Raw genomic sequence first — 25,840 nt, 5'->3', positions numbered from 1 at the left:
GTCTCACATGAACAAAATACCTGCACTGATACGACGCCCGAATGCCGCACGGCCACCCTGGTCCATCACAGTCTGGGAATGGCGGGAAAGGCAAAAAGAAAGCACACAAGAAGTCAATCGTCAGCGGGCAATTAAGATAAGGCAAACGACATCCCATATGAAATTCCTCAATCGCCTCAATCTCCCACAAAATTTGACTCCTGCTTCCGACTCTCAAGAAGCCCAAGAAAGCAGGTGAGAGCCCCTGTGACAAGACAGAGAGGCGCGTTTGATGATAGAAGAACAAGTCGACAAATTGAAGAAATTTTGAGGAAAACCCAACCAAACCCTGAAAAAAAAAGATGAATCAATTGACAATTCCGACATTCCAACGTGATGGTCATCATGAGACAACAAAGCCTCTGTATTCCACGCTTTATATTTATTTATTTGACACCTGAAAATCTTTTTAGGATTTGCTAATCGTTATGTTTTCGTTTGCTACCATTAAAAATACAAGAAATTCCATTAGATTTGCAAGGGAAATAAATTTGAGCATTTTTACAAGATACAAACTGGCTGAGAATGTTCAACAAAACGCCGTATAAATTAACGTCATTTTGCTACAATTTTCTGCTATACATTTTTGTGTTTATTTTCGTGGTTATTTTGCGAAAAAAAGAGATTTGTGGAAGTGTTGAAAGTGTTTCACTGGGAAGATCATAAATTTTCGTAAAAATCAACAAATTTTTTGGGTGAGCTCAAAAATTTTGTAAAAAATTCAAAAGGCTTGTATTTTGACAGCACCTTGACAAGTGATTGTCCTGAAAATATGACAGATGTTGGGTGGATGACATTTATTTTACTGTCATCAGAGTCAAATAATTTTTATGATTTATTTGAGATCTCATTTTTTTATTTGTAGATTTTTTTAATTTAGAATTTTTGATGTCAAAGATTTTAATCAGAAGTTCTAGGTCAATTAATTAAAACTCTTTCTTTTGACAGGAACACGTTTTGTTCAAGAAAAAAAAATGTCTTTTTATCTCATATTTAGACTTGGAAAATTGAGACTCAAGATTTAAAAATTATGTTGGTATCTTATAATTTAACCCTTTCACGACAACATGAAAAAAGTATTTTTATTCTTTAAATGTCTTTTCTTCTTAAATTAATTATGGATGCGAAAGGGTTAAATCAATTAAATCGAATTAAATTTCTTGAAAAGTTCAATAAACTTTAATCACGAAAAAATCACCAGAAGAAAATTCTTATTAGACGCATTTAATAAAAAAAAAAGGAAAAAGCTTTGAGATCTTTCAACTTAATAATGGCCCCTCCTTGGCCATAAGCAAAAGCCCTAACCGCTCCCTTTTGGCACGGAGAAGACTCCATAAATACGACAAATTTACATTGCCAACCCCTTTTGTTCTCACAGCAAACTTGTAATTAAATGTGCGCACCCAGCAGAACTCCATTTTCCACCAACTTTTCTTGATTAATTTATTAAAGAAGTTCCTCCGGGTCGTCAGTGAATTTATAATGCTTCTGCTCATATTAGGCACACCTCTCACGAACGACGAAATGTACTCTCTCTCTCTACTCTCATTCAAAAGGAAAATTTACAAAGTTTCTCCTTCAATGCAGAAAAGTTTTCCTTTTCCAACTTCTTGGTGCAAAATTATCCAAAAGCATCCACACATGGTTAAACTTTTTATCCACCCCCTCGCACACACAAATTGTTGGTGCTTTGTACGTACATACATAGCACATAAAATACGAAATTGTGTGGAAAAGTCGGAAAAGTGATGAAAAGTTCCCATACACACCCCTCTTTGTCGCTAAAATGAGAATATTCACATGCAAGACCATGAGACATGGAGATAAATCATCCGCCTCATATTGTGCCGCTCTCGAGAACTCATCCACCCGATTTGCCTCGATAATCTTTTTAATAAAAGCAAAATTAGTTTCCACTACCCGTGAAGAGGGATGAATTTCGAGGGGTGATCTCACACCCTCCCGTGCTTGCGTCCTTTTGCGAGGACGACAGCGACAAATGGGGTTGGACGACTCTTGCAATGATGCCACTTGCTCGACATCATCATTCACCCCGCTTGCCGCACACACCGTCCCTATGAATGGAGTACAGTCGCTCCCTGAAGAAAAAATGTTTTTTTTTTCTTCAAGATTTAACATAAAATAGTTTTTATTTTTTGAAATCTTTTGTATAGAAATTACTTAAAATTTTTAATGTTTTTTTGTTGTTTTTCTTTTTAAAAGTAGCTTCACGTTTAACTGCTTAATGATCTCTAAATTCCCTTAAAGGGTTAACTTCTTGTACAAGTTTTTCGCTTTTTTTGGAAAATAATTTTGAACTGTAAGTCATTCAAAAAAATATGTTCATTAAATTCACTCCTCTGGATAAATTACGGTCCTTGTAAGGGGTTAAGAAAATCCATATAGACACTTAAAAGACTTGATAAATTCCCAAATAAAAGCGCGTGAATCGAGGTTAATCTGTGCATGAATCCAATATCTTCATATATACAATTCATTGATGTCCCTGAGACCATCATATATGAGAGTTTTATTTGAATTTTATTGGACTCTGTGAGACCATTTTGCCATGGGATCGAGGACAAAAAGGAGCGACAAGGGGTGGCTTTTATTGCTGTCTCGTAGAACACATTTTGCTCTCCAATATCTCATGAATAAATTTCCTCGTCTATGTGGCGGCAAAAGGACCATCTTGGCGACTTTGCAAACACATCACACACACCCCCCTTTTGGGACAAATCTTTTTGCGCCCCAAGAAATGGGTCCGTTGCTGAGATTTTATTATTTGATACGTTTCTTCCGCATCCCTGGGCGGCATAAAAGATATATGTGTGATGTATAGCAAGTGTCCTAGAGAAGATTGCTGGACAGGAGGAATTTTTCATTTAACCCCTTTAAAGGGCAATGTTGAAGAATATTAATTAATCCTTTTGACCTCGTTTGGCTTTTTTTTCCATTCATTTTCATTGAATTTCCCAGCACGTGCTCTGAGGGGTAATAGAAATCAAATAAAAATGATTTGTCTGGAAAATTTAACACTCAATAACGGTCAATATTTGCTATGTGGAAGAAGAGGCAAACCGTGGGGGATGACAAAACGATTACATACATACATACATTCTAAAGAGGGTGCACAACAGATCATCATTACACCCTCTTCAATTTATCAGCCTGTGAGTGTTTAACAGAGTTGATAAAATTACCTTTTTTAGATTGAACAAAAAAGATTCAAAAAGTTCTTCTATAACTTCTTTAATTTGTAATATTCAGATTTAGATAACTTACGTATTCTGCCATTGCTTATCATTTTTCGATAAAACCATAATTTTTTACTGACATTCATATTGGGTCCCATTCTGCGATCAAGAAATCTTTGAAATTTCAAGAAGTTGTACTTTTTCAAAGATTTCTTGATCGCAAATTACGACCCATTATTACAATTTTGCATTTAAATGCTTTTTTGCAAAAAAAAAACTTTATTTATAGTGAAAAAAATTTACCTTTGGTTTTATAGTTGGCTTTCTATAAAATGCTTGGATGTGCCTACCTTGTGAATGCTGTCAGTCGTTGCTGTATTATCGAATTCTCTTTTACTTCAGTTATTTTCTCTTTATTCACACTAACTGAGATTTCTAAGAAATTCATATCCAATGCTGAACTTTCAAATCCATCATCCCAGATTTTGAGATAATAAGTGTTGTGGGGCAATGTGACGTCACCAACATGATATCCCGTCACATCCCCACACACAAACCAGCTCAGACTAGCCAGTCTAACGCGACCCGGCTTGGTGAGCACATCGTTAACAAGTGAACTCTAGAGACAATTATAGTGAAGTTAGTGAAGTACAGTGGCGAGCCACAGTGAATTATATTTTGAAGTGTGAACTATTTTACGCAGTTTAAGGTGACGAGGCAGTACAACATACCTTCCTGGTGAGTACGCAACAGTGGCGACGAGGACGGAGCTGAGATCCCATACATCATTTCTCCACGCGCTTCAAACCATCATCGCTTCCGGCCGCCATTAGCCAATCATTAACCGTGCTCATTAACTCACCACAGCGATACTTCGGCACAGTGTTCCGAAAGAGTTAACGAACAATCTCATCGATTCGCTAAATTGTGCGTCAGTGTGTCAAGTGTCAAAGAGACGTTGTGTGTCACAAATAAAAAGTGTAAACAACAACAATTATGGCCACGGAAAAGGCACTTCTTGAGGCAATTAAAGCCACTCATGAGTTTATGCAGGAACAAGCTCGACAAACTCAAGCTCAACATAAGGATTTAATCAGTGCCCTTCAGCGGTTTGAATTAAATCGTCCTACACAACCGGAACTCACAATTGAGGCACTCTCCAGTACAATTGATGCATTTTCGTATGACCCAGACAACAACGTTACATTTGATCTGTGGTACTCCAAATACGAGGATGTCTTCATAGAGGATACAAGGGCATTAGACGATGCAGGCCGTACGCGTCTACTTCTCCGGCGTTTGGACAATGTTGCTCATGCTCGTTACGCAAACTACATCCTTCCGGCGGCACCCCGCGACAAGAATTTTGAAGCTACAGTCACCATACTGCGAAAAATCTTTGGAAAAGGCGAGAGTGTTTTTGCAAAACGATGGAAGTGCCTGCAAATGCAAAAGATTCCTCATGATGACTTCACAACGTACGCAGGGAAAGTCAACAGAGCATGTGAAGATTTCCAACTCTCCAACGTCACCCCAGATTACTTCAAATGCCTGATTTTTCTCCTAGGACTTCAAGGAGAAACGTACACCGAAGTGCGTCGCAGGCTTTTGAATAAACTGGCTACTGAAGACCCCTCAGCAGTGAACCTTGAACTAATGGTAACGGAAGCAAAACATTTTCTCAATCTCAGGAAGGACAGCGATCTCATTGGTAATCCTACGGCCAATTTCGAGACTCTGGGTGTCAACGAGGTTCAAGGGCAAAAAGGAGATGACAATTCTAACCAGCAGAAGCGGGATTTCGCCAAATCCGAGAAAAAAGTTCCGAAATCTCCGTGTTGGTTATGTGGTTCAATGCACTACGTGCGTGAATGCTCTTATCTGGAGCACACCTGTGCGGATTGCAAGCGAAAGGGTCATCGTGAAGGTTATTGTGAAGTGAGCGCCAACAAGGCAGCGCATTCAAAGCACAATAGCAACTCACCCGCCAAAGCCAACGCGATCGACAACACATCCTTCAGCAGAAAATACATTTCCGTGACCATTAACGGCAAGACGCTCTCACTCCTGTACGACACAGGCGCAGATATTACAATTATTTCGCAGAAAAATTGGCAGTTTTTGGGTTCGCCATCACTCACATCTGTGAGCGCTCTTCCTAAAGACGCTCAAGGAAACAACATACGTCTGCTCGGTGAGTTTCATCCTCATATTGCCTTTAATCTTTTAAGCAAACAAGGACGGTGTGTGGTGGCCAAGGGCGACATCAACCTCTTCGGAACGGACTGGATCTCTCTATTCAATCTGTGGGACACACCCATTTCGCAGATTTGCAACGTCACCACACCCTGTGGCGTCACATCTTCCCAACGGGGAATCCCCCGCGTATTCTCCATCACGCTTGGGAGAAGCCACAATGAAGTCACAGATCCCACACTTCCGTGCTCTACATACGCCCATACATCTGCACTTCTCGCTGTCAAATCTCCCGAGGACTACATACCAATTCACAACACTCTCATCTTCAACAAAGACTCCGTACGATCCGCATGGCCTAGCTTCGAGAAGCGCATCGGATGTCAGCATCGGCTCAACGTCTTTGGCTTGAGAGGCTTGTTGTGGCGTACAGCATCTCAGGACGATGCTACACACTCCCATCTCTTCATTTAAGAGGGGAGATGTTGTGGGGCAATGTGACGTCACCAACATGATATCCCGTCACATCCCCACACACAAACCAGCTCAGACTAGCCAGTCTAACGCGACCCGGCTTGGTGAGCACATCGTTAACAAGTGAACTCTAGAGACAATTATAGTGAAGTTAGTGAAGTACAGTGGCGAGCCACAGTGAATTATATTTTGAAGTGTGAACTATTTTACGCAGTTTAAGGTGACGAGGCAGTACAACATACCTTCCTGGTGAGTACGCAACAATAAGAGTACAATTTGTCAATTTTATGGCAAAATTGTTTATGAATTTTATTCCTCATTCATTCGGAAATTCTTCATTTTATAGCTATTGTAGATCGATCTTTTCCTCAATAAATAGGTTGCTTTGAGATCGACCTACAATAGCTATAAAATGCCTAAAATACTCAACATACTTACTTGCTTTTATTATGGTAGAAGATGAGGGCGATGTATAGTAATTTTATAGCAAATAAAAGACTTTGATATTATCTAAAAAAAAAGATTATTAAGATTGATCGCGACTAACCATAAGTGTTAGGATTTTATTTTAAAAAAACCGCTACAGACGTTTGTGGAAGATGAGGAATTTTTCGTGAATTTTATAGCAATTAAGGGGTAGACTTTTCAAAATCAGAGACTGGATGTGCTCGATTTTGTAAAACATCTTTTTTAAAGATAAAATTATAAGAAAAAAATCTCCAGACCCTTTTTAAAAATTTTATAGGAAAATCAGTCTTGAGATTTTTTTTTATAGCACGTCAATAAGTTACAAGAATAAAAGATTTTTGTCAGAATCGGACCCTTCTTACCATTCCATTTATCTAAAAACTTAAAATAAAAAAAAATCTATGTTTATTATCAACTCTGTTGCAGGCATTTCGGGTGAATTGAGCGACGGATGATGCGGCATCTCTGCAGGAAAATTAGAGGAAAATACTCTCGAGGGTGAAACACACGCACCTGTTTTATTAAAAACGCAAATAAAGGGGATGGAGAGGAGGCGAATGATTAACGCACTTTCACCCCGAAATTCCCCCTTCTCCCCTTAGCCATTCATTCTAAATAAATTCATGATCTATTGAGGCTTCAATGGGCCAAGAGGACTTTTATTAAATTTCACCCTCACCACTCTTAATGCCCAAATTATTGCCTTTTGCTGGGGGTCAGGGATTGCATTGCATTTTCATTTGATTCTCTTTTTTTTCCACACATGAAAAAAATCAATTAAAGGTCATCCAAAGGGGGTGGAGGGATTTTTTTTGCACCCTCATTTTGGCACAGAGCCACATAGATATGCCACAACTATGAGAAATTTGTCAAGGAAGAAATTCAATTACCGCAATACAATACGTAATTAATAATCCTGCGATTCGGATACAATATTTGATGTTGGCGAATGACAAGAATTCCGTATGGAATGTTTATTAATTTGCGAGAAAGCTCTCATTTATGGTATTCACCGGAACACCACAGAAACGCCCCCCGCTGCTCTGCAGGGACATTTCCACATTCTACAATTACACATTTCTGAAAAGGATTTCGCCAAGGATTTTTTTAAATTCACATAAATTCCATTTTATTAATTATTCTTTTTTTTTTTTTAGGATAAATCATAGAAATTTAGACAAAGTAGTGCGCCTTACGTACGGTGATGCCGTAGTCATTGAGTGCCGGAGCCAAATCTTCCGTGGTGAGATTGTACTTCCTGTCTTTGGAGCCTTTTTGGTTCTTCGAAGAGGATCCGTGGCCACCGCTGGAGGTGTTGCTGGATCGTGTTTTGCAGTGCTGGAGTGCATCATTCGCCACGTCGGCAATGAATTTCTGAACGGCAATTGAAATTAGGCGGATTCTGTGGTGAGGAAGAGCGAGAAAATTCATTAGAAACTTCCGGAAACTACCCCTTTAAGCTTAAATCATCTCCGGAACTTACATTCTGGGATCTGTTGTATCAAAACCCGATGAATTCAGGTAGTGCGAGGTGACGGCATCGGGGATCTTGAAGAAAATCACAAGAAATGTTAGAGAAAAGCCTGGAAAAGGTCAGGAAAAACCGAAGGATCTTACCGTGGGAGTGTAATCTTCCAATTGCACCAGGAAATCACTCAGAGCCTGTCCAGAACGCTCCTCGCTGGCTGTTGTGGTGTTGCGGACACTCGGTCTGTGGATTCCAAAGTTGTCTCCAATCATTTTTTCCGAGATTTTCACGGAATTTTCGCGTTTTTTGCAGAGAAGAAAAACAAAATGCGTAAACAAATCGCACTCGTCGAATGAGAAATGTCAAAAGTCGCCCCAAGTCGTCTAGTTTGTGATGAAAGTTTGAAGCACATGCTGATTTGGTCGACCATCTAATTAATGTGTTTGAGAAAAAGAGAAAGAACGTTTTGAAACTTTGTTACGTCTCGCTCGCACATCGACTGTTCAGTCAGAACATATCATATGTGTAATCAGGTTACGATGCAAGATGATTTAATCGACGATAGTGTTTTTCGCGATTTTCTCGTATTTTCCGGGCGAATTTTCCGTCCGGGTGTGGTTTTTGGAGCGTAGGAAGCGAAGGCGCGTCGTTTGGCATCAAAAACGCAGAAAATTCAAATATAAAAATTAAAAATTTTATTTTTGGAGAAAAAGAGAAAGAAAGTTTCGAAACTTTGTGACATCTCGCTCGCACACTGTCAACTGTCAGCACATACCATATGTGTAATCAGGTTACGATGCAAGCTGATTTAGTCGACGCTAGCGTGTTTTTCACGATTTTCTCGCATTTTCCGGGCGCTTTGTCCATCCGGGTGTGGTTTTCGGGACGTAGGAAGCGCCCCCGCGTCGTTTGGCATCAAAATCGCGGAAAAATCAAATTTATTTAATTTCAAAAACTTCCCAGAGTGTAAAAAGCCAAAAAACGGTAGTCTAAATTCAGGGGCAGCATTCCCTCTCGCTCCCACCCTCGGTCCCTCTCACTCGCACATCGTTCACTCAGTCAGCACATGCCGTATGTGTATGTGACAGGTGCAGTGCAAGTCGATTTCGCCGACGATTTTTTAATTTTTAATTAAAAAAAAACCAAAAAATCTTTTTTTTTTCTATTTTGAGCATTTTTGAGCCTTGTGGACTGTTCCGGGAGGATGTCATGCTTTGCAAAAAATCCCTCAGACTTCACCCTTTCCATCCCTAATATCGTGGAGAAGGACGGTGTGACGTTGTATGAGATTGAAGTGAAAATTGGGGATGTTTCCTGGCGGCTGTTTCGACGCTACCGGGAGTTCCAGGAGCTGCATGAGAAGCTCGTGTCCGAGAGGAGTGTTGCCAAGGATCTCCTACCACCAAAAAAGGTTCCTTTGTGCAGAAATAATCCCAAATTGCAGAGAAATGATTGCATTTTGTTTACTTCCAGGTGATTGGGAATAGGAATCCTGCATTTGTGGAGAAGAGGAAGGCCGGACTGGAGAAGTACCTCCGGGAGGTGCTGATTTATCTGCAGCTGACAATGCCGAGGGAATTTGTGGAGTTTCTGCACCTGCACGAATACGACATAATCTACCTGCTTCACACAATGGCAGAGAAGTTCTACCTCGATGGTGACTCAGTCCTCAATAATTCCAAGAGTCACACATTCTCGGTGCTCGAGCTCTTTGCCATCAGTGAGAGGCTCAAGCTTCCGTCGGAGGCAACAGAGAAGAAGTTTGACTTCTCCCACGTTCTGGATTTCTGTTCGCAACTCGAAAAGATTGCTGTGGTGGCGAAGAAGGTGGAAAATACGCTTGAGGGCAAGGGCAGGGAAGATCTCCCGCTGGGCACGAGTAACATCATCCCGAGGAGACTCAAATTTGATCTGATTGCATTCAAAATGCTCCAGGAACTGCAGCTGATCGGCATCAGTCCGGCGAATGTGTCAAATGCAGCTGGAATCCGGGATACCCTCAGAGTCCTGCACGTTCATCTCACGGATGTAAGGAAGATCAGTGACATCCTCCTCTGTGATGACATTCACAAAACGGCTGTGATTGATCCGGAAAAGGTATACTAAAGATTTTTTTCAATAGAAGCATAAAATGAAGCATAAAATTTAATTTTATGACCTTTCCAGGTGTGGAAAAACGTTGAAATGGCCAATTTTGCTGACAATAAAATCACATCAATTGACGAGTCCATAAAACTCCTGCCGAAAATCTCAACTCTAATCCTGGACAGGAATGAATTGACGTCCGTGCAGAATCTCAGCGCAATGCCCTGCCTAAGTGCTCTCAGTCTAACTGAGAACAAACTCTCCACATGCCCGGATTGGCATCTGCAGCTGGGAAACCTCGTGACGTTAATCCTTTCGCAGAATTTCATTCAGAGCCTCGTGGGCTTCCGGAAGATGTACTCCTTGGTCAACTTGGATGTGAGTTGCAATCAAATCAACGACATAGCCGAAGTGGATCATCTGGCAAATCTTCCCTGCCTGGAGAATATCAAATTAACGGGAAATCCCGTGGCTGGGAGTGTGGACTACCGATCGAAAGTTCTCTCGAGATTCGTCGAGAGGATCTCCGAGATGTGCCTGGACAATGAGAAGGCGTCCCAGAAGGAAGTTGATACCGCACTAGTATTGGCAGCACTGAAGCTCTCACAGGATAAAATTGACAGCCCCAAAAGGGTGTCCTCGGCCCTAGGACTCCTACGGTGATCTACTACCCCAAGGTATTTATGCATGAGATTTTTACTCAAAAATTTATGTAAAGAAAATTAAATCATTTATTAAGAGAAAAAAAATATACAAATTACGAGGAAAAAGGTATTTTTCAAAAGAATTCTTTGACTTTTTTTTACGTTTCGCAAAAAAACGTCCAGAAACTATAATAAAATCTCCTAATTAAGAGTTTTTGCTATGAAAAAAAAAATCCCCAGAGATATGAGGAAGTTCAGGCTTCAGCTGAACGCTCTGAAGAATTTAATTTAGTCAAAAATATTCATTTCCCATTTTATAACACTTTGGAGACATTTATCTTTTATCTATGCAAATTTCACTCTAGCGCGTATAACACTTTACACTTTCCCGCCGCTAGAGCTATCTCCCTCGATCTCATTATAAAATGCGCTTGCATAAGCGCATCCCCATCTCTTTTAGTCTGGCAATTGGCAACAAGCAATCGCGATCCGTAAATTATTCTTAAAAATTGTTAAATCTTTTATTAAATAAAGTGGCAAATTGTTATTTAGTTTGTAAAATAAATCCTAGTTTAAGTGCAAAGACAATCTTATTAATTTCGCGCCCGTAAGTGAGTGCTTCCCTTCAATTTGAACTTCTTCCGGACATCCCGCCAACTCTACTGCGTCCGGGAGTTTGACCTCCCAGCGCCCTTGAGCATCTCCAGCACATCCTTGTGCATCCCAAGCACTTCCTGTGCATCGTGGGCACATCCTGGTGCATCCCAGGCACCCCCATAAAGGCAGCGAAGCCCCATCAAAGGCAGTCCAGCCCACAGTTGGGCCATCACCACCGCCAGAGAGAGAGATCGTGGCAAGCCCAGGTCGAAAGAGGAAAATTTTTGGTCCTCGACCCGGAGGGCTCCCACTGATCCTTATTCTCTCTCATTCACAGGTGAGCTCATCCCCAATTCACCGTAGATCACCGTGGCATCATTTATACAGTCCACTAATCCGCATCCCTTGTATCTTTAAAGGTATGTCCGCCACACACAGAAATGTTAATGACTAATTTGTATAGTGTTTTGTGGGACAAACAATTCAAATTCTCACCATTTAATCACATGTTGAACTATTTCGATAAGACTCTCCCGTTTTCAATTCAGTTATTTGCATCTATTTCGCAGTAGAGGGATTCTTTTTGCTAAATATTTGGTACAAGAGGAAAATTTTTACATTTCCAGAAAGATCGGAAGATGCAAAATTAGAGCAAATATAAAACGAGAAGTTTGCTAACTAATTAAATAAATTTAACTCTCATAACGCGAAAGCTTTTAAATTTACATAAAAAAAAAGAATGTTTTGCGTAAATCAGGAAGGAAATTTATCGATCAGAATATTAGTTTTTTGGTCAGTAGAAACGTTCAATTTGATCAAGAGAACGTTCTGTTTGATAAGAAGAAGCATTTTAGTCAGAAGAACGTTCTATTCGATCTGGAAAGAGCTCAGTTTGATCAGAAGATCGTTTTATTTGATCAGTAGAATGTGTGATCAAGAGACGGTTTCATTTGGGCAGTAGAAAGTTTATTTGATCACTGAAACGTTCAGTTTGATCAAAAGAACGTTCCGTTTGAGTAGAAGAGTGTTCAGTTTAATCAGTAATAAGTCCAGTCGATCAGTAGATCGTTCTTTTTGATCAGTAGACCATTGAGTGTGATCTGTTAAGCGTTTGATCAATTGTACAGCAGAACATTTAATTTAATCAGTAAAACGTTTAGTTTAACCAGTAGAGTATTCAGATTGATCAGTGGAACGCTAGTTTGATCCTGTTGATCCTTAAATTTAACCAGCAGAATCTTTGATCTTGAGAATGATTCATTTGATCATTAGATCGTTCAGTTTTATCTTGATCATAACAACTTCCTATTTGCCCAGAAGAACGTTTAATCAAGAGAATAAATTCATTTGATCAGTAGATCGTTAAGATTAAACAGTAAAATGTTTAATGAGAAGAATGCTTCATTTGATCAGCAGAACATTTAATTGTTATGTCGATGTTCGATGATGTAGGTCGAGTCACAGGGCTGTTATGATGTCTCTAACGACCAGATACTACCCCCAAAAGGCTATGCACAAGTAGTCATGGCCCGTGAGTTCATAGGTAATTGGAAGCAACCAATTTATTATGACTTTGATCAGCCTATGACAAAGGAAATACTACATCAAATTGTGCAAGCCTTTAAAGAAATTAACTACACTGCTCACAATTGTGAATGATATGGGGGGAGGAAATAGAAGTGTTGGCTGCGCCAGTAATTCCCAAAATTAAAAATTCAAATAATTGGCGCGATCCCATTTTGCGCGCAAAGCGCCACCGCAAGTTCGAAAAAGTTTGTTATAGGGTCACGAAAGCTCAGCTGTTAATGACAGCTTTTTGCCTATTATCTATCTATATAAAATTGTAACTTCCGTTTTGAGCACCTTTTCAGCGTGAGCAAATTTTTCTGTGGAATTTTTTGAAAATTAAAATTATCTTGAAATTAGTTGTAAAATTGAAATAAAAATTTTGAAATAAATAAATTAGCATTGTGAGGTGACGGAGAAATAAAAGTTTTTAAATAAAATTGGTGGATTAGTGAGAAAAAGTTTGGATTTTCATTCCCACATTGTGAAGCATCGTGGGTCTCCGGAACCAGTTTTGGGGCGCTATTCCATCCAACTGCTGAAGCGACAAAATTTCTGGCCTTCGCGCCGGACCAAGGACCAAGGATTAATTCTTTTATTACCTGTATATTTTAAGGTGAGGAGAAGGAGCATTGTGGAGAAGCTTTGGAGGAGCTTTTGGGCTGAAGGAGTGAGGAAGCAAATTTAATTCTTTTCTTTTTCAACTATACTTTACAAAGGTGCGAATATCAGAGCTTGTGAGGGGCGAATAAGTAGTGAAAGGAGAGGCAAAATCTATCTTAATTCTTTTTCTTTCAACACAACTCTCAAAGGTACTGTGCTGTGACAAGAAGTTTGTGGAGGGACTTAGGGGTAACCTCTGAAAACTCTAATATATGTACATATCAAGGGCTACATTGTAAAACCGGCTAACTTTGTATGGGCTCTGAACCGACTTAGCCGGTTTTACAACGTATCCCTCGATATATTACAATTTCAAATATGACGGGACGAAATTTTTGTTTTTGCTGATCCACCACATGTCCTTAAACTCATCCGTACCTATTTCCTTAAAGATTAAATTTTAAAAGGACAGTGACGAATGCGAAACAACTCAAGGAGCTCTATATTCTCACAAAAGACAAGGAGTAACGACTGGGAGTCATGGCCCGAATAAGGCCATACTTACTGATCATGGCTCAGTCAGTATTGTAATCGTCGGAAAAACCAACCACCTTACAGGGGGTATTATGTAACTCTATACGTACAGCCACCTAGCATTCGGAGAGTTACATGATCTCTACCATTACCAGAAATTTCTCGTCTGCTGGTGCAGCAATTAAAATGCGGAGATCATCATTGCGACCGTCATGTGTAGAAAAAGTACTCATCATTCATGACAATAAAATGCATATTGCTTAAACCATCAATTAATATCGAGGGCTACATTATAAAAAACGGCTAAGTTAGTTCGGAGTTCATAGAAAGTTAGCCGGTTTTACAATGTAGCCCTCGATATGTATATTTTTATATCACTACATTTTTTTTAATGAAATCTTCTCGATTTTTATAACGTTTATAGGAAAAATATGGTAAATTTTAACTGAAGCTTTGGATAGACAATTCGTTCATTCATGATCGTTCAAACGTCGGATGTCCCATTGCCTCAAGAGCTCAAGAGATATCTGCAGATGTCTTGTCATGATTGATATGGTTGATAAATTGAAAATCTGCTGCAGAGGATGATGCAACGGTTAACGTGGTTGTTAATGGTTGCTATTGGCATGTCCATGGGGATTAAAGTAATTGTAATTGAAAGTTAACAACCATGGTTCTGATGATCATTAAGATTGATTAGAAGTACCTTTCATGGTGAAAATGATTCATTTGATCAGTAAAATGTCCAGTTTCATCAAAAGAACAATTATTTTGTTCAGTAAACCGTTCAGTTTAATCAGAACTAAATAAAAACAATATTTTTTCTACTTTAGAAGTGCTACAAAATTTTCTTTTACAGCGCAAAATATGCCTTATTTATTAATCAAGATCTAAACTCATTTTAGTGAATGGCGAACTTTATCAGTCTTTCAGCCGTAAATTGATAAGTTTTGTGAATAAAATATGAAAAGGAAAAGTCCCGATTTTCCAACTTAATTGATCACAATTCACTGCTAATCTATAAACTGCAAAAAAAGCTTCAATAATATTTATGATTCTGTGCATAAAGTTCTCCAAGTTTCTCAAGCTTTTATTCCCTCAAATGGATATCAATTTTTCTTCAAGGACAACATAGAATTTCTTGAGTAAGGAGAAAATTGCTAAAGTGAGCGGTATCGTCGTATATATTTGAATATTTAACCCAATCCAATATTTTCCAGTAAACCTCAACATCATGCTGGCAGCACGCTTGTCCTCGCGGCTGCCTTGAGTCTGGGCTAGAGGGAGAATTCTTTGTAGTAGAGAGGTGGAGGACTGCCTCGTGGACAAAGAGAGGGTATTGGTGGGAAAAGGGTGCGCAGGAAATTCTGCATGCGCAGTGCATCGCGACGTCAAGGGGCGTCCAATTGATTTTTATGCCTGCATCTCCTCCAAAAGGCTCTTTTAGCTCCCATCCTGGACGTCTTCCGCGGTGACTACCATCGGGGAGAGGAGGCTTTTTGTAATGAGTATTAACAGTTCGCCAAATGCCCTAGAGTGAGAGCCCGGAATGACGAATGGCGGGATGTAATCGGAATCACACAAAGTGACTGTGATGAGTGTCGTCTGTGGTAATCTCTGCGTTGTTGCTCCGTCTCACTCTTGCCCAGTTGCTATCAAAATACAATTTATCAGTGACTCGTACGCTGTGTGGGGACAACTCCAGGCATTTTTCGTGTGACTCTTGCGGCGATACGACCATTGTTTCCTTCTGTGCCAAAAAATTCCGTGCCATGTGAAAAGTTTCTTTTCCGTTTTTCTTTTTTTTCGTTAAAAGGTACAAAAAGTGTGACGCTCAAGGAAGTTTCTGAGGTGCGAAGCATTAAAGGGAGAGAGAGCTGTGTGTTGGTTTTATTGAAAAATCGTGTGATTGAGTGCCTTGTGGATTTGCACACGCGTGCAAGTGTGGGGTTGGTGTGTGGTGAGAAGGAAGAAAAGAAAAAAAGTGAGTGATGGTGGTTATCACATGGGAGCTAGAGTGATTGCAGTCGTATCAGGGCGCTATCGGAATTCGAAGCATCATCAACACGAAATTCACGAACATTCTCGTAAAAATCCTGAAAATTTTCACGGAAAAATCCAACAAGACGATCAATTAGCTACCGAACCCCATCTCCAGGAAGTTCAGCTGTGCAAACACAAACATCAAGTAAGTCAATCCTTTCCACAACTCACTCCCCTATCATTGGGAAGCCCTATGATTGACTTATTGACTTTCCCCAGCCATTGTGCCTTCTCCCAAAGCTCCACAGTCCACACATACACCCATGCTGTCCACCCACTCCCGTTCCTCAATCAGCTACTCATTGGAGCTGACGACGTGCAGCATATTAAAGTGATTTCCTCACGGAATCATTCAATGGGGGGAATTCTTGAAAATATTTCAGTCATTGCCATACATGCCAGAGCTGATAAAGAAAATTGACTGGAAAGTTACTTTTGAACTCACAAAATTCAATCGCCCCATCAATATCTCGGCAACTTTTGCAAAAACACTCAGGAAATCATCTGTGGAGTGCCAATGCTCCGGCTTAAGTGATTTCCATTCGTATTTGTCTGCTTCTGAGCATTTTTTTTTGCTCTCAACTTTGCCAATTTATTTTAATTAGTCGCTCACACATTTCATGTGCGCGCGAGTGTTTATATGTTTTCCATGGGGATATATTTTTTTCCACCCGGACGCCACAACATATTTTTATACATATAACGTGGCCCCAAGTCGGCCCCAAGTCATTCAAGAAAAAAAAAGCTCGCAATTTGTACAACAAGATTTTTTTACGCTCTCATCTTGTAGAATTTTTTTTCAACAAGCATTTCCACTAGTTGGATCGAGTTCCTATTTTCTTTACAATTTTTGCGCCACAAAATTAGGTCAATTTTGGGGGACAGAAAAAAAATCAAAATATTGCAGAAACATGCGATTTTACAACTTTTTGGCGGCAATTTGTAAGGAAACTTAACATTTGATTTTAAAGGACAAAAAAAGAGCAATCTTCCGAGATTTCTTTATTATTGAGCTCTTATCAGTTTGAGTTATAAATAGAAAGAAGCGAGAGTGCAGAACTTTCTTTAAATTCTACTATCGGGGTCATTTTGATGTACAAAAAAAAAAACGATTAATATTCCGCACACAAAAAAACCAAAGCATAAGTTTGGGAGAGAGAGAGAGAGAGTGAGAGAGTCTGGAAGAAAATCTCAAAATTCCACGACGTGAATAATTTATTCAATTGGTGTCCAATTTATCGCAGCTCTGCAATAATTCAGTGCAATTCCGCGATTGAATCGTTGGTTTAAAAAACACCCTCAAGCTGCCGAAGGTTCCTAAAGAATCATAAATTTTTTTTAAAAAAATAAACAGCAAATTTTAGAATATCAATCCTACATTTTTATTCATTATAAGATAGTTTGTTGATTTTGAGTTAAATAAAGAGGCATAAAGAATTCACTATTTTCACAAAAGTCGAATAGATTCGGTTAAACAACGAGTTTTAACATTCTTCTATGCAAAATTTCATGAAGTTTGATTTAAAAAGATATTGAGAATCAAAGCAAAAATTAAAAAAAAATACTTGGATTTATCTGGGTTATTCGTAATGTATTTTTATTCATTGAATTATTAATTCTTAAACACAATTTTCCGACAAATATCCATATTTTCTGATCAAAGAATGGGTCTAGTCTAAGTGTTTCTAGGTCATTAAATTTCTCTTTCTACGAATTTTATGATTTATGTGCCAGAGAAGAGGTAAAAAACATTTTTTTCCTTCAACAAAATTCTATTTGGTAGAGCGAGAAGATTTAGAAAATTGATTTAAGATTTAAAATTTTATTCACTAAATTCTTTATTTAATATAATCTTAGGCGTATAATCGGTACAATATTTTGTCCAATTTGATGAGGGTTAAATCAAAAACTTAGAATGACTAAATAAATTTCTGAATTTTAAATTTTTAAATGTATTACTGTTCCTTTACTTGGGAACTGTATAAGACCGATCAGACCTAATTTTCTAATTTTTAACTATTTTTGGTTAACCTATTTACTCATTTCGTTTCTATGCACCCCCATTGACGTAATTATTATTTACTTCAGAAGTTCTCAATGACGTGTAATCATAGCACAATTATATATATATATAATGGAAGAAATAATCAAATTAAGTAGTAAACAAGACGTATTATATTTAGAAAACACGATCATGATGATTTCATAATAGGCATTACATATTTGGAATGATGCAAACATAATTTTATGTAAATAAATTTAATTTATTTTATTAATACAAAGGCTTAATAAAGACGCTGAGGTTCTTACAAAAATAAATTTCATGAATTTTAATGATTAGTTAGAACATAAAAAGTTAACTATTAGTGTTGAATGAGTTTTGATGTTTTAAGAACTTGTAGAAGTAGTCTATTAATTCAGGGGGAAAATAAACGCCGAATTTATGTTTTCCAGCGACGTTTTGAGAAATTTATTGTCACATTTAATCTTTCGTCTCGTGTTTTTGTTTCAATACATATTAGGAAATTTAATTTTCATAATTTATTCAAACTAAAATTAAGTAATTAACACTTTCGCGCCTAAGAGGAAGTTATATTATATTCGTGATATTTATTCTATTAATATTTTTAGAAAGCTTTAAGCTTTCTATGATTAATTAGAAAATTTTTCCATGAAAGGGTTGAGAATTAAAATAAAATAAAAAGCCGTAAAAATAATGAAGAATGAGCAAGAACTTTATAATTTTATCACAGCACTAAATTTCAATTTAATGATTTAAAACTTAGAGATTGTAATTAAGTCGAAACATCGCTGGATAGCATCAAAGCAGCGTCTTCTTTCTTTCACGATTGCTATTTTGTCGCAATTCCAAGGTCAACGACCTGAGTATTTTACATGCTTTTTAAGCTTTTTGATAGCTTTCTTCAGTCTTGAGATTATTTGTAAAAAAAATTGTAGGTGAATTTGAAATTTCCTGCCGAATTTACTCATTTCCCTCGCTTAATCGTTATCTTATGTAATGTAGCATTAGAAAAATTGTTTGTAAATTTCATCATTCACTTTCCTCTCCATTCATCTTCTTTTCAGCATAATGATAATGATTGGAAATAATAAATTGTAAGCAAAATAGGGAAAATATCGTCTCTTCGCGTCTACAGCATATTTCGTCATTATTTCATTTTTTTTTGCACTTTATGGGTTTCGCATTATTTGCATTTCTGCCGATGCAGTCAATGTAATCAATATATACGTGTCTCTCCAGCTGCATACCAGCTATCAATTGATCTATGAAGTATTTAGGAGGGCGCCTAATGGGGAGAACGTCTCAATTTCACATGGGAGTGTGCAAACGAGGCAAAAATTTGATCCCTTCGACGTGCTCAAAGACAATATTGTTGGTGTTGCAGTGATTATTAAGTGGTGCATATTTTTTTTACAACTTGAGGTGCGATTTAGTTTCTTCGTGGAGTGTTGGTTCAGTGCTGAGTAGCTTTTTCTGCGGGTCGGGTGCTTCAGTGCGAACGCCACAAGTATTGTCTCCTCCAAAAATAATCCCCCGCGCAAACAAGAGCAGAGTAGAAGGAATTTCGAGTGATTTACAAGGTGTTGGGAGTTTATGATGAGGTGTGGTATTGCCACTAAGATTAGGGAAATTTTTATTTAACACGAAACATTGTGAAAGATGGACGAGGAGGTGGAAATTAAGAAAGTCGTAGATGAGAGTTTAAAAAATGTCTCATCGGAGGAACCTGCCGGGCAGGCAAAGATGAGGAACCCCTTCAAGTCTCTGAGGTTGAAGAAGAAGAAAGCCACGGTGGAAGAAGCAACTGCTGCGGGAAGTACATCCACGGAAAAAATTCCTAAAGCCAAAAAGGCAAAGAATGAAAAAATTTCCCGGAACTTTACAATACGCGGAAGTTTGGGGAGGAAGCGCAAAGTAGCCGATAGGAAGGTTGAGATTCCCCCGGTGACTCCTGAGGGTCTCGAGAGGCAAACACCCGAAGGGGGAAGCCCATTGAGTGTGTCTGATGCAACGCTCTCGGAGATTGAGCCAAAGAAAGCCCCACCAGGGTCTCCCAATACGGCTTCCGCGAAGCAAAGCGAACGGATTGTGTTACCATCCGAGCCGAGTCACAGCCACGAAGGTGAGAAACCCCACAGAGTGGAAACAGTCGCAGATCGTGTTTCTGCCTTTCAACAGCTCACCACCAAGAAATCCTCACACTCAACTATTCGATCGAAAATCACGAGGAAGTTCCACGCCACGGAAGCCACGGCTGAGAATCTCAAGGAGAAATCCCAAAAGTCTTTTATGCAGCAAGAGACGGAAGTATCGTCAAAGGAGGCGGAAGGAGCTGAGCAGGGAGGTGGTGTGAATTTTTCCATTGGAACTGCCGTACGGCATCCACCCGGTCTCAGTCTTTTGCGGCACATTACATCCCTCGAAAGTGACAGTGAAGAAGCATCAGGAAGTAACTTCCTTGAGGAACCTCATAAATCTCACAGCCCATCCGAGAGATCACTCCGCAGAATTGCCTACGTAGCTGGGGCATCCTCAAGTGGATCCCAAGAGGATACAGCAAATAACGAGGAAACACTCGAAATTGGGTTGAAGGATAAAGAAAACCTTCCTGAATCCGATCTAGCTGAAGATTGTGAAAAAATGCCCGCTCACGGTGATTTAATTGCTGACAATGTGGGGGTAAATTTTATTTTCGCTCATTTTACAGCTCTTTTATCACTTTGCAAACAAATCCAACACAATGTGTTGGCGAATTAGAAAGAAAAAGTGTTTGTGTATTTAATGGACTTAATGTTATATTCCGTTTTATCCGGTTGTAAGGAATGCGGTAGTAGAAAAGCAGATAGTAAAAAAAACGCGGTGGATAGGCGGCGCTGTTGTAGCAAAAGGGGACGCGGACTCCATCAGCGACATATTTGTTTTCACGCGTTCTTTTGATAATTTTGTATTTCTTTTTGTTATATCGCGGTTAAGTAAAGATTTTATGATCCTAATTAAAATCTTCTAATCAAATTTTTTTGTTTATAAAATCAGGTTAATTAAGCGGCAATTTTGGAGCTCCCCAGTCTTTTTCTTACGCTCTTTGTACGTCTAGTAAACATTGAGCTATGATAAACATTCAGATTCTTCAGATTAGAAATATTACGATTTTTTTTCAAAACGCGCAAAACTGTTAAAAAAAATTCTTTTTTGTTACATAACATAATTTTATGGAGCATTGCAATTGAATCATAAATCGCTTTCTTTACTAGTTCTTTTCCACTGCAACCATCTGTGGAAAGCAGGAAAAGAATTTATTTGCCCAAAATGCACTCAATGACGTCACTCTTGTGCTTTCTATCCATAAATGCATCATTATCCTACTTAACAGAGCATTCCTTTCATTTCATCTCTCACTGAATATTTTTTTAAACAATACAAAATAAACTAATTAAAACATCAAGAAACCCTTAATAAAATAAAATAAAAATAAAATAAGGAATAAAAATAAAAAAAAGAAATCTTTCTCACAGGCAAATATGACGCCAAGTGGTCAAACAAGTGGCGGAAAGAAGGAGCATCTGTACAAAATTCTTGTAATTGGTGAACTCGGGACGGGAAAGACGTCCTTTATTAAGCGCTACGTTCATCAATTCTTCAGTAACAACTACAGAGCAACAATTGGGGTGGATTTTGCCCTTAAAGTCATACCATGGGATGAAAATACAATTGTCCGCCTACAGCTTTGGGACATTGCGGGTAAGAAAATTTAATTAGAAAATGTTTTAAAGTGATATAGAGAAGGACTAATTTCTGGGGGGATTGTCTTTGTACCCAAAAAAATTTAAAAAAAAAAAGGCCAAGAACGCTTTGGGAACATGACGAGGGTCTACTACAAAGAGGCTGTGGGAGCTTTTATTGTGTTTGATGTCACGAGATCTGCTACATTTGATGCTGTGGCAAAGTGGAAGCAGGATTTGGATGCAAAGGTACAACTACCAGATGGAAGCAATATCCCATGCGTTTTGCTGGCGAATAAAGTGAGATTTTCTTCATATTTTTTTGTGAAGTAATAAAAGAACTAAAAAGTTCTTTATTATTTTGTTGTCTGTTGTGAAAGAGAAAATTTATGGTAATTGTTGTATTTTTCTCTCCTTTTATGGGGACAGTGTGATCAGGAGAAGCAAGGCTTTGTGTGCAATTCAGCAAAAATGGATGAATATGTGCGTGAAAATAAATTCACAGCGTGGTACGAGACGTCTGCCAAGGAGAATGTTAACATTGAGGAGTCAGCGAAAGCCTTAGTGACGAAAATCTTAATCAATGATAAGACAATTGTTGCCGATCCCGGGGACGATGATAAAGTCATGCTCACAAATTCGACCCACTCAACGTCCAAATCGTGTGCCTGCTGACAACTTTTCCATATTTTTTGCCATCTTTTGCCATTTTGAGAACGTCCATATTGTGAGAGAGAGATTTAAAAAGGAGAGGAAGAGTGTTTTTTATCGTCGCAAGAAGAAAAATTATTCCCTGTATTTGAGAGATTGTCTATATTGAACAAAATGTTTGTATACCAGAATAAGTACAAAATTATACAGAGAGAAGGGAGACACCACACGCTCGATGACGTCCATTCAATTGATAAAAAAACACATTTTTGGCCAGGAAGTTGATTCGAAGAATAGGTGGATGTGCGTTGTAGGAAAAAAAAAACTCTGCCACCCTTCGGACACTTTTGTGATTAAATAGCTTGAATTATATATTAACTACCTATCACTCTTACAATGTAATATTCTTTAATCTTTATCATTTTTTTAATTAATCACTTTTAGGAGCTTTTTTCAAACGTCTCTAAATCTATCCACGTAATTAAAGTTTTTAATAAAATTCTGTATAAAACATATTTCCCATCCGTTTGGCAACTATCATCCACTGTGAGTGAGATAAAAGAAGGAACCTTTTTATAACAAGAAAAATGATTATTTTAATTATAGCTTTTCACACAAAAATCTCATCTTTTGCATTTTCAATTTGCGCGCTCTCTAAGTGGGGAATTGAGTCTCTGAGAGATGGCACTGCGAACATCGAAAGGTCACGGCATGGTTGCCCTCCACACTCCACACTAGAGACCGAAGTTAGTCGAGTTGAAGTCGCGACTAGTGACTAGTCGATGGATTTTCTTGAGTCGTCGTCGTTGATTAATTTTATCGACTAGTCGTAAGTCGTCGTAGTCGATCTCAAGTCGACTCAAAGTCGACTAATACTCAAAAAATAATAAATAATGGCTCAGAACAGAAGGCCGTGACTTTTGGTTGACGTCTTCGCGAAGCAACTTTTTGGAAGCGACTTTTTTGCGAAGACATAACCTCAAAGCAACTTTTTTTTGTGCAAAAAAGTGAGAAATACGGGGAAAAATGCATTGCAGTGCCCCCGGAGGGCTTCCCGTATGCTCTTGATGCATTTTTCAGGTGAAAATTCGCACAATTCTTTTTTTTGTCACAAAAATCTTTCGAGGCAACTTTTTTGGCACTTGGAGGTGACTTTTGTGAGGCAACTTTTTCGAGGTAACTTTTTTGAGGAAACTTTTTCAAGGTAACTTTTTTGAGGAAACTTTTTCGAGGTAACTTTTTTGAAGAAACATTTTTGAGGAAACTTTTTTGAGGAAACTTTTTCGAGGAAACTTTTTTGAGGAAACATTTTTGAGGAATCATAACCTCAAAGCAACTTTTTTTTTTGCAAAAAAATTGAAAAATGTGGGAAAAACTGCACTGCAGTGCCCCCTTAGGCTTCCCGTATGCTCCTAAATTCATTTTCCAGCCGAAAATTTGCACAGGAACTTACAAGTTTTTGGTAGTTTTGGCAAAACGGTCGGTAACTTTGGCAAAAATATCGGTAGATTTGGTAAAAGTGTCGGTTATTTTGGACAAAAAAAGCGGTAATTTTGGCCAAATTGTACAAACTACAGGCGTGCAGGATGGCACGATGAGAGGGTTAAAGGGGGGAGGGTGTTGTGGGAGAGTCGAATGGAGAGGAGATCGCGAGAGTAAGTAACTCAGGAACAACTACACATCTGTACAATCATGTTCTGGAGCGTTGTGTGGACGATCTGTTCTTGGGGATTGAAGTAGAGCAGCGTCAATGGGGCTATCTTGCGTGGTGAGCAGCAAGCCTGTGCTGAGCTGGCGAGCTGCATCACGTGCCTGCCCATAGCGCGTCAGGAAGTTAATTGAGCACTCGCCAGAGCAGTAATTAGCATCGTACTGCTTTGGTGCAATAACCCAATCCCAGCCGAATTTATCGAAATCCACAACGAGTGGGTAGCGACAGCAGCGGGTCTCACTCTCATTTTCACGATACGTTAAACTTGTGGAGCGTTTGGGGCGTCGATGCCGCCTATCCCGGGTCACGATCTCAATAAAAGGGACCTGTGAAAATGAAGAGAGAAATAAAGTGTTGCATCTGGACGTACCTGCGAGATGAGATTTAATTAGTTATTATCCCTCAACGTCGCCGATGGTACGGGTGGCCGAAAAGATGTCCAGATCAACAAAGATGTTCGAAACAAATAGATTTTAACACACTCAATACTTTATTTCACTGATATAATTAATACAAAGAATTCATGAGATATTTCGATGCTGTCGCGTGAACGTCTAACAGTAGAATGACAATGGCGGGTAGAAAATATTAGGATGTCCCATAAGGTTACCATCCAACATAAAGTTTTTTCTTTAGAGATAAAATAGTTTTTTTTTTTTTTTTTTTTTATTTACATGCCCTGAGTATAAAGATATACATATACAGTCGTGCTCTCGTGGTAGGACCGTCGTCAAAATGACTTCTCCGCGGTAAAACGGCTTCAGAATGAGGAATTTTGCCTTCGCAGTGGGACAATTAGTATCCTACCTTTCCAATAGTACTAATTGTCCCACTGCGAAGGCAAAATACTTCATTCTGAAGCCGTTTTACCGCGGAGAAGTCATTTTGACGACGGTCCTACCACGAGAGCACGACTGTATAGGACTATTAGCCCAGGAAAGTTAATTTTTGGCCTTACACAAATTCGAAGATGGCTAAATTTTGCACCATTCGATAGCAAAAATTCAAAGAAATCTTGTTTGTTTGGACGAAAACTGCGCTTATGTGGTTGCTTTTTTCACAAAATGCGATTTAATATTTTCCATACAATTTTCTATAGAAGCCATTGAATGAACAGGTGGCGCCGCGAGTAGTTCAACATTATAAATTCAATTTGATATTTTAACCTCAAAATAAATGTTTTTGTTTTCATTTTTGTGTTCGCGTCTATACCGTACGTCCGGAATACGTGAGTTTTTGGTGGTGCCCCACGCTTTGGGCAAGCATGTGACCTTGATCGTGTTGTGAAATTATTATTGTCACACCGGGACGCTTTATTGATTTCCTTTAAATATTAAAAGAAATCTCCGTCGGTGCATATGATCTTGTACTCAATCAGCCCAACCGGATGCTGGAAATCAGATTCTCTTGTAAATCCATTCCGACTGTCAAAAGCCACGCGAGGTACGCCGGATATCGCTGAATTTCATCGGGAAGAAATACCTGTAAGTAAATATTGATTCCTTAGAGCTCTCTGTCAATCACAACATTCATCAAATTATCGCATTCTGTCAGGTGAGCACCGCATCCAGAGGTTCTTCTCAACCATTGTCTACGTGAGTGTCTTCTCGGCGATCGAATGCGGGATCCTGGCGATCATTTATGGCACCTACATTGCCCGTGTGATGCGCTTCAATCGAACCAGACCACTTCCGGATGCAATGCGGGGTTTTTTCGAGGGTTGCAGCAAAATGCCGATGTGGCGGAATTGCTGAAGAAGCAGGCGTACCTCATAAGCTTCCTGCAGGATCACAATCTTCATCTGAATCAGGGTCTCATGCTT

At 38.9% G+C, this 25,840-nt stretch overlaps 5 protein-coding genes across 9 annotated transcripts in view; 4 read left to right on the top strand and 1 right to left on the bottom strand.

Moving 5' to 3' along the window:
• Positions 1-4,232: 4,232 nt before the first annotated feature.
• LOC129794284 (uncharacterized protein K02A2.6-like) lies at positions 4,233-5,906 on the top strand. The gene has a single exon (XM_055835069.1). The coding sequence runs from the start codon at positions 4,233-4,235 to the stop codon at positions 5,904-5,906; it is 1,674 nt and encodes a 557-aa protein (XP_055691044.1).
• A 1,570-nt stretch (positions 5,907-7,476) lies between these two features.
• On the bottom strand, positions 7,477-8,408 carry LOC129794025 (transcription initiation factor TFIID subunit 10-like). The gene is made up of 3 exons (XM_055834602.1): positions 7,992-8,408; positions 7,858-7,922; positions 7,477-7,776 (listed from the first exon to the last, which is right to left on the bottom strand). Exons 1-3 carry the CDS (start codon positions 8,112-8,114, stop codon positions 7,548-7,550), a joined length of 417 nt encoding a protein of 138 aa, XP_055690577.1. The 5' UTR covers positions 8,115-8,408; the 3' UTR covers positions 7,477-7,547.
• Positions 8,409-8,666: 258 nt separating this feature from the next.
• Positions 8,667-10,698, top strand: LOC129794004 (nischarin). The gene is made up of 3 exons (XM_055834572.1): positions 8,667-9,253; positions 9,316-9,939; positions 10,009-10,698. The coding sequence occupies exons 1-3, from the start codon at positions 9,047-9,049 to the stop codon at positions 10,588-10,590; spliced, it is 1,413 nt and encodes a 470-aa protein (XP_055690547.1). The 5' UTR covers positions 8,667-9,046; the 3' UTR covers positions 10,591-10,698.
• Positions 10,699-11,022: 324 nt separating this feature from the next.
• Positions 11,023-22,928, top strand: LOC129794001 (ras-related protein Rab-38). 4 transcript variants are annotated; one of them, XM_055834567.1, is made up of 5 exons: positions 11,023-11,587; positions 15,309-16,059; positions 21,450-21,675; positions 21,775-21,956; positions 22,086-22,928. In XM_055834567.1, the coding sequence occupies exons 2-5, from the start codon at positions 15,877-15,879 to the stop codon at positions 22,329-22,331; spliced, it is 837 nt and encodes a 278-aa protein (XP_055690542.1). In that variant the 5' UTR covers positions 11,023-11,587; positions 15,309-15,876; the 3' UTR covers positions 22,332-22,928. The 4 variants fall into 4 exon arrangements, with proteins under 4 accessions (XP_055690542.1, XP_055690543.1, XP_055690544.1 ...); XM_055834568.1 differs by having other exon boundaries at positions 11,397-11,505; positions 15,688-16,059; XM_055834569.1 differs by having other exon boundaries at positions 11,480-11,587; positions 15,688-16,059.
• Positions 11,333-25,840, top strand: part of LOC129794005 (probable lysine-specific demethylase 4B) — a 20,402-nt gene continuing 5,894 nt past the window's right edge. The window contains exons 1-2 of one of the 2 annotated variants that reach the window (XM_055834574.1): positions 11,333-11,434; positions 11,506-11,587. The gene's annotated coding sequence lies outside the window, so the exon portion shown is untranslated. Of the gene's footprint in view, positions 11,588-25,840 lie in introns of both variants that reach the window. The other variant, XM_055834573.1, reaches the window with a different exon arrangement.

The sequence above is a fragment of the Lutzomyia longipalpis genome, chromosome 3, assembly GCF_024334085.1.
Source record: "Lutzomyia longipalpis isolate SR_M1_2022 chromosome 3, ASM2433408v1".
Taxonomy (NCBI): domain Eukaryota; kingdom Metazoa; phylum Arthropoda; class Insecta; order Diptera; family Psychodidae; genus Lutzomyia; species Lutzomyia longipalpis.
This window is presented reverse-complemented; position numbering and strand designations above follow the sequence as displayed.

Coding starts and splice junctions, on each gene's coding strand:
- LOC129794284 (XM_055835069.1), top strand. CDS start 4,233: ATGGCCACGGAAAAGGCACTTCTTGAGGCAATTAAAGCCACTCATGAG.
- LOC129794025 (XM_055834602.1), bottom strand. CDS start 8,114: ATGATTGGAGACAACTTTGGAATCCACAGACCGAGTGTCCGCAACACC. Junction 7,923..7,991: donor TGGAAGATTACACTCCCACG/GTAAGATCCTTC, acceptor ATTTTCTTCAAG/ATCCCCGATGCCGTCACCTC. Junction 7,777..7,857: donor GATACAACAGATCCCAGAAT/GTAAGTTCCGGA, acceptor TCCTCACCACAG/AATCCGCCTAATTTCAATTG.
- LOC129794004 (XM_055834572.1), top strand. CDS start 9,047: ATGTCATGCTTTGCAAAAAATCCCTCAGACTTCACCCTTTCCATCCCT. Junction 9,254..9,315: donor ATCTCCTACCACCAAAAAAG/GTTCCTTTGTGC, acceptor GTTTACTTCCAG/GTGATTGGGAATAGGAATCC. Junction 9,940..10,008: donor CTGTGATTGATCCGGAAAAG/GTATACTAAAGA, acceptor TGACCTTTCCAG/GTGTGGAAAAACGTTGAAAT.
- LOC129794001 (XM_055834565.1), top strand. CDS start 19,597: ATGGACGAGGAGGTGGAAATTAAGAAAGTCGTAGATGAGAGTTTAAAA. Junction 20,617..21,449: donor TAATTGCTGACAATGTGGGG/GTAAATTTTATT, acceptor TCTTTCTCACAG/GCAAATATGACGCCAAGTGG. Junction 21,957..22,085: donor GCGTTTTGCTGGCGAATAAA/GTGAGATTTTCT, acceptor TTATGGGGACAG/TGTGATCAGGAGAAGCAAGG.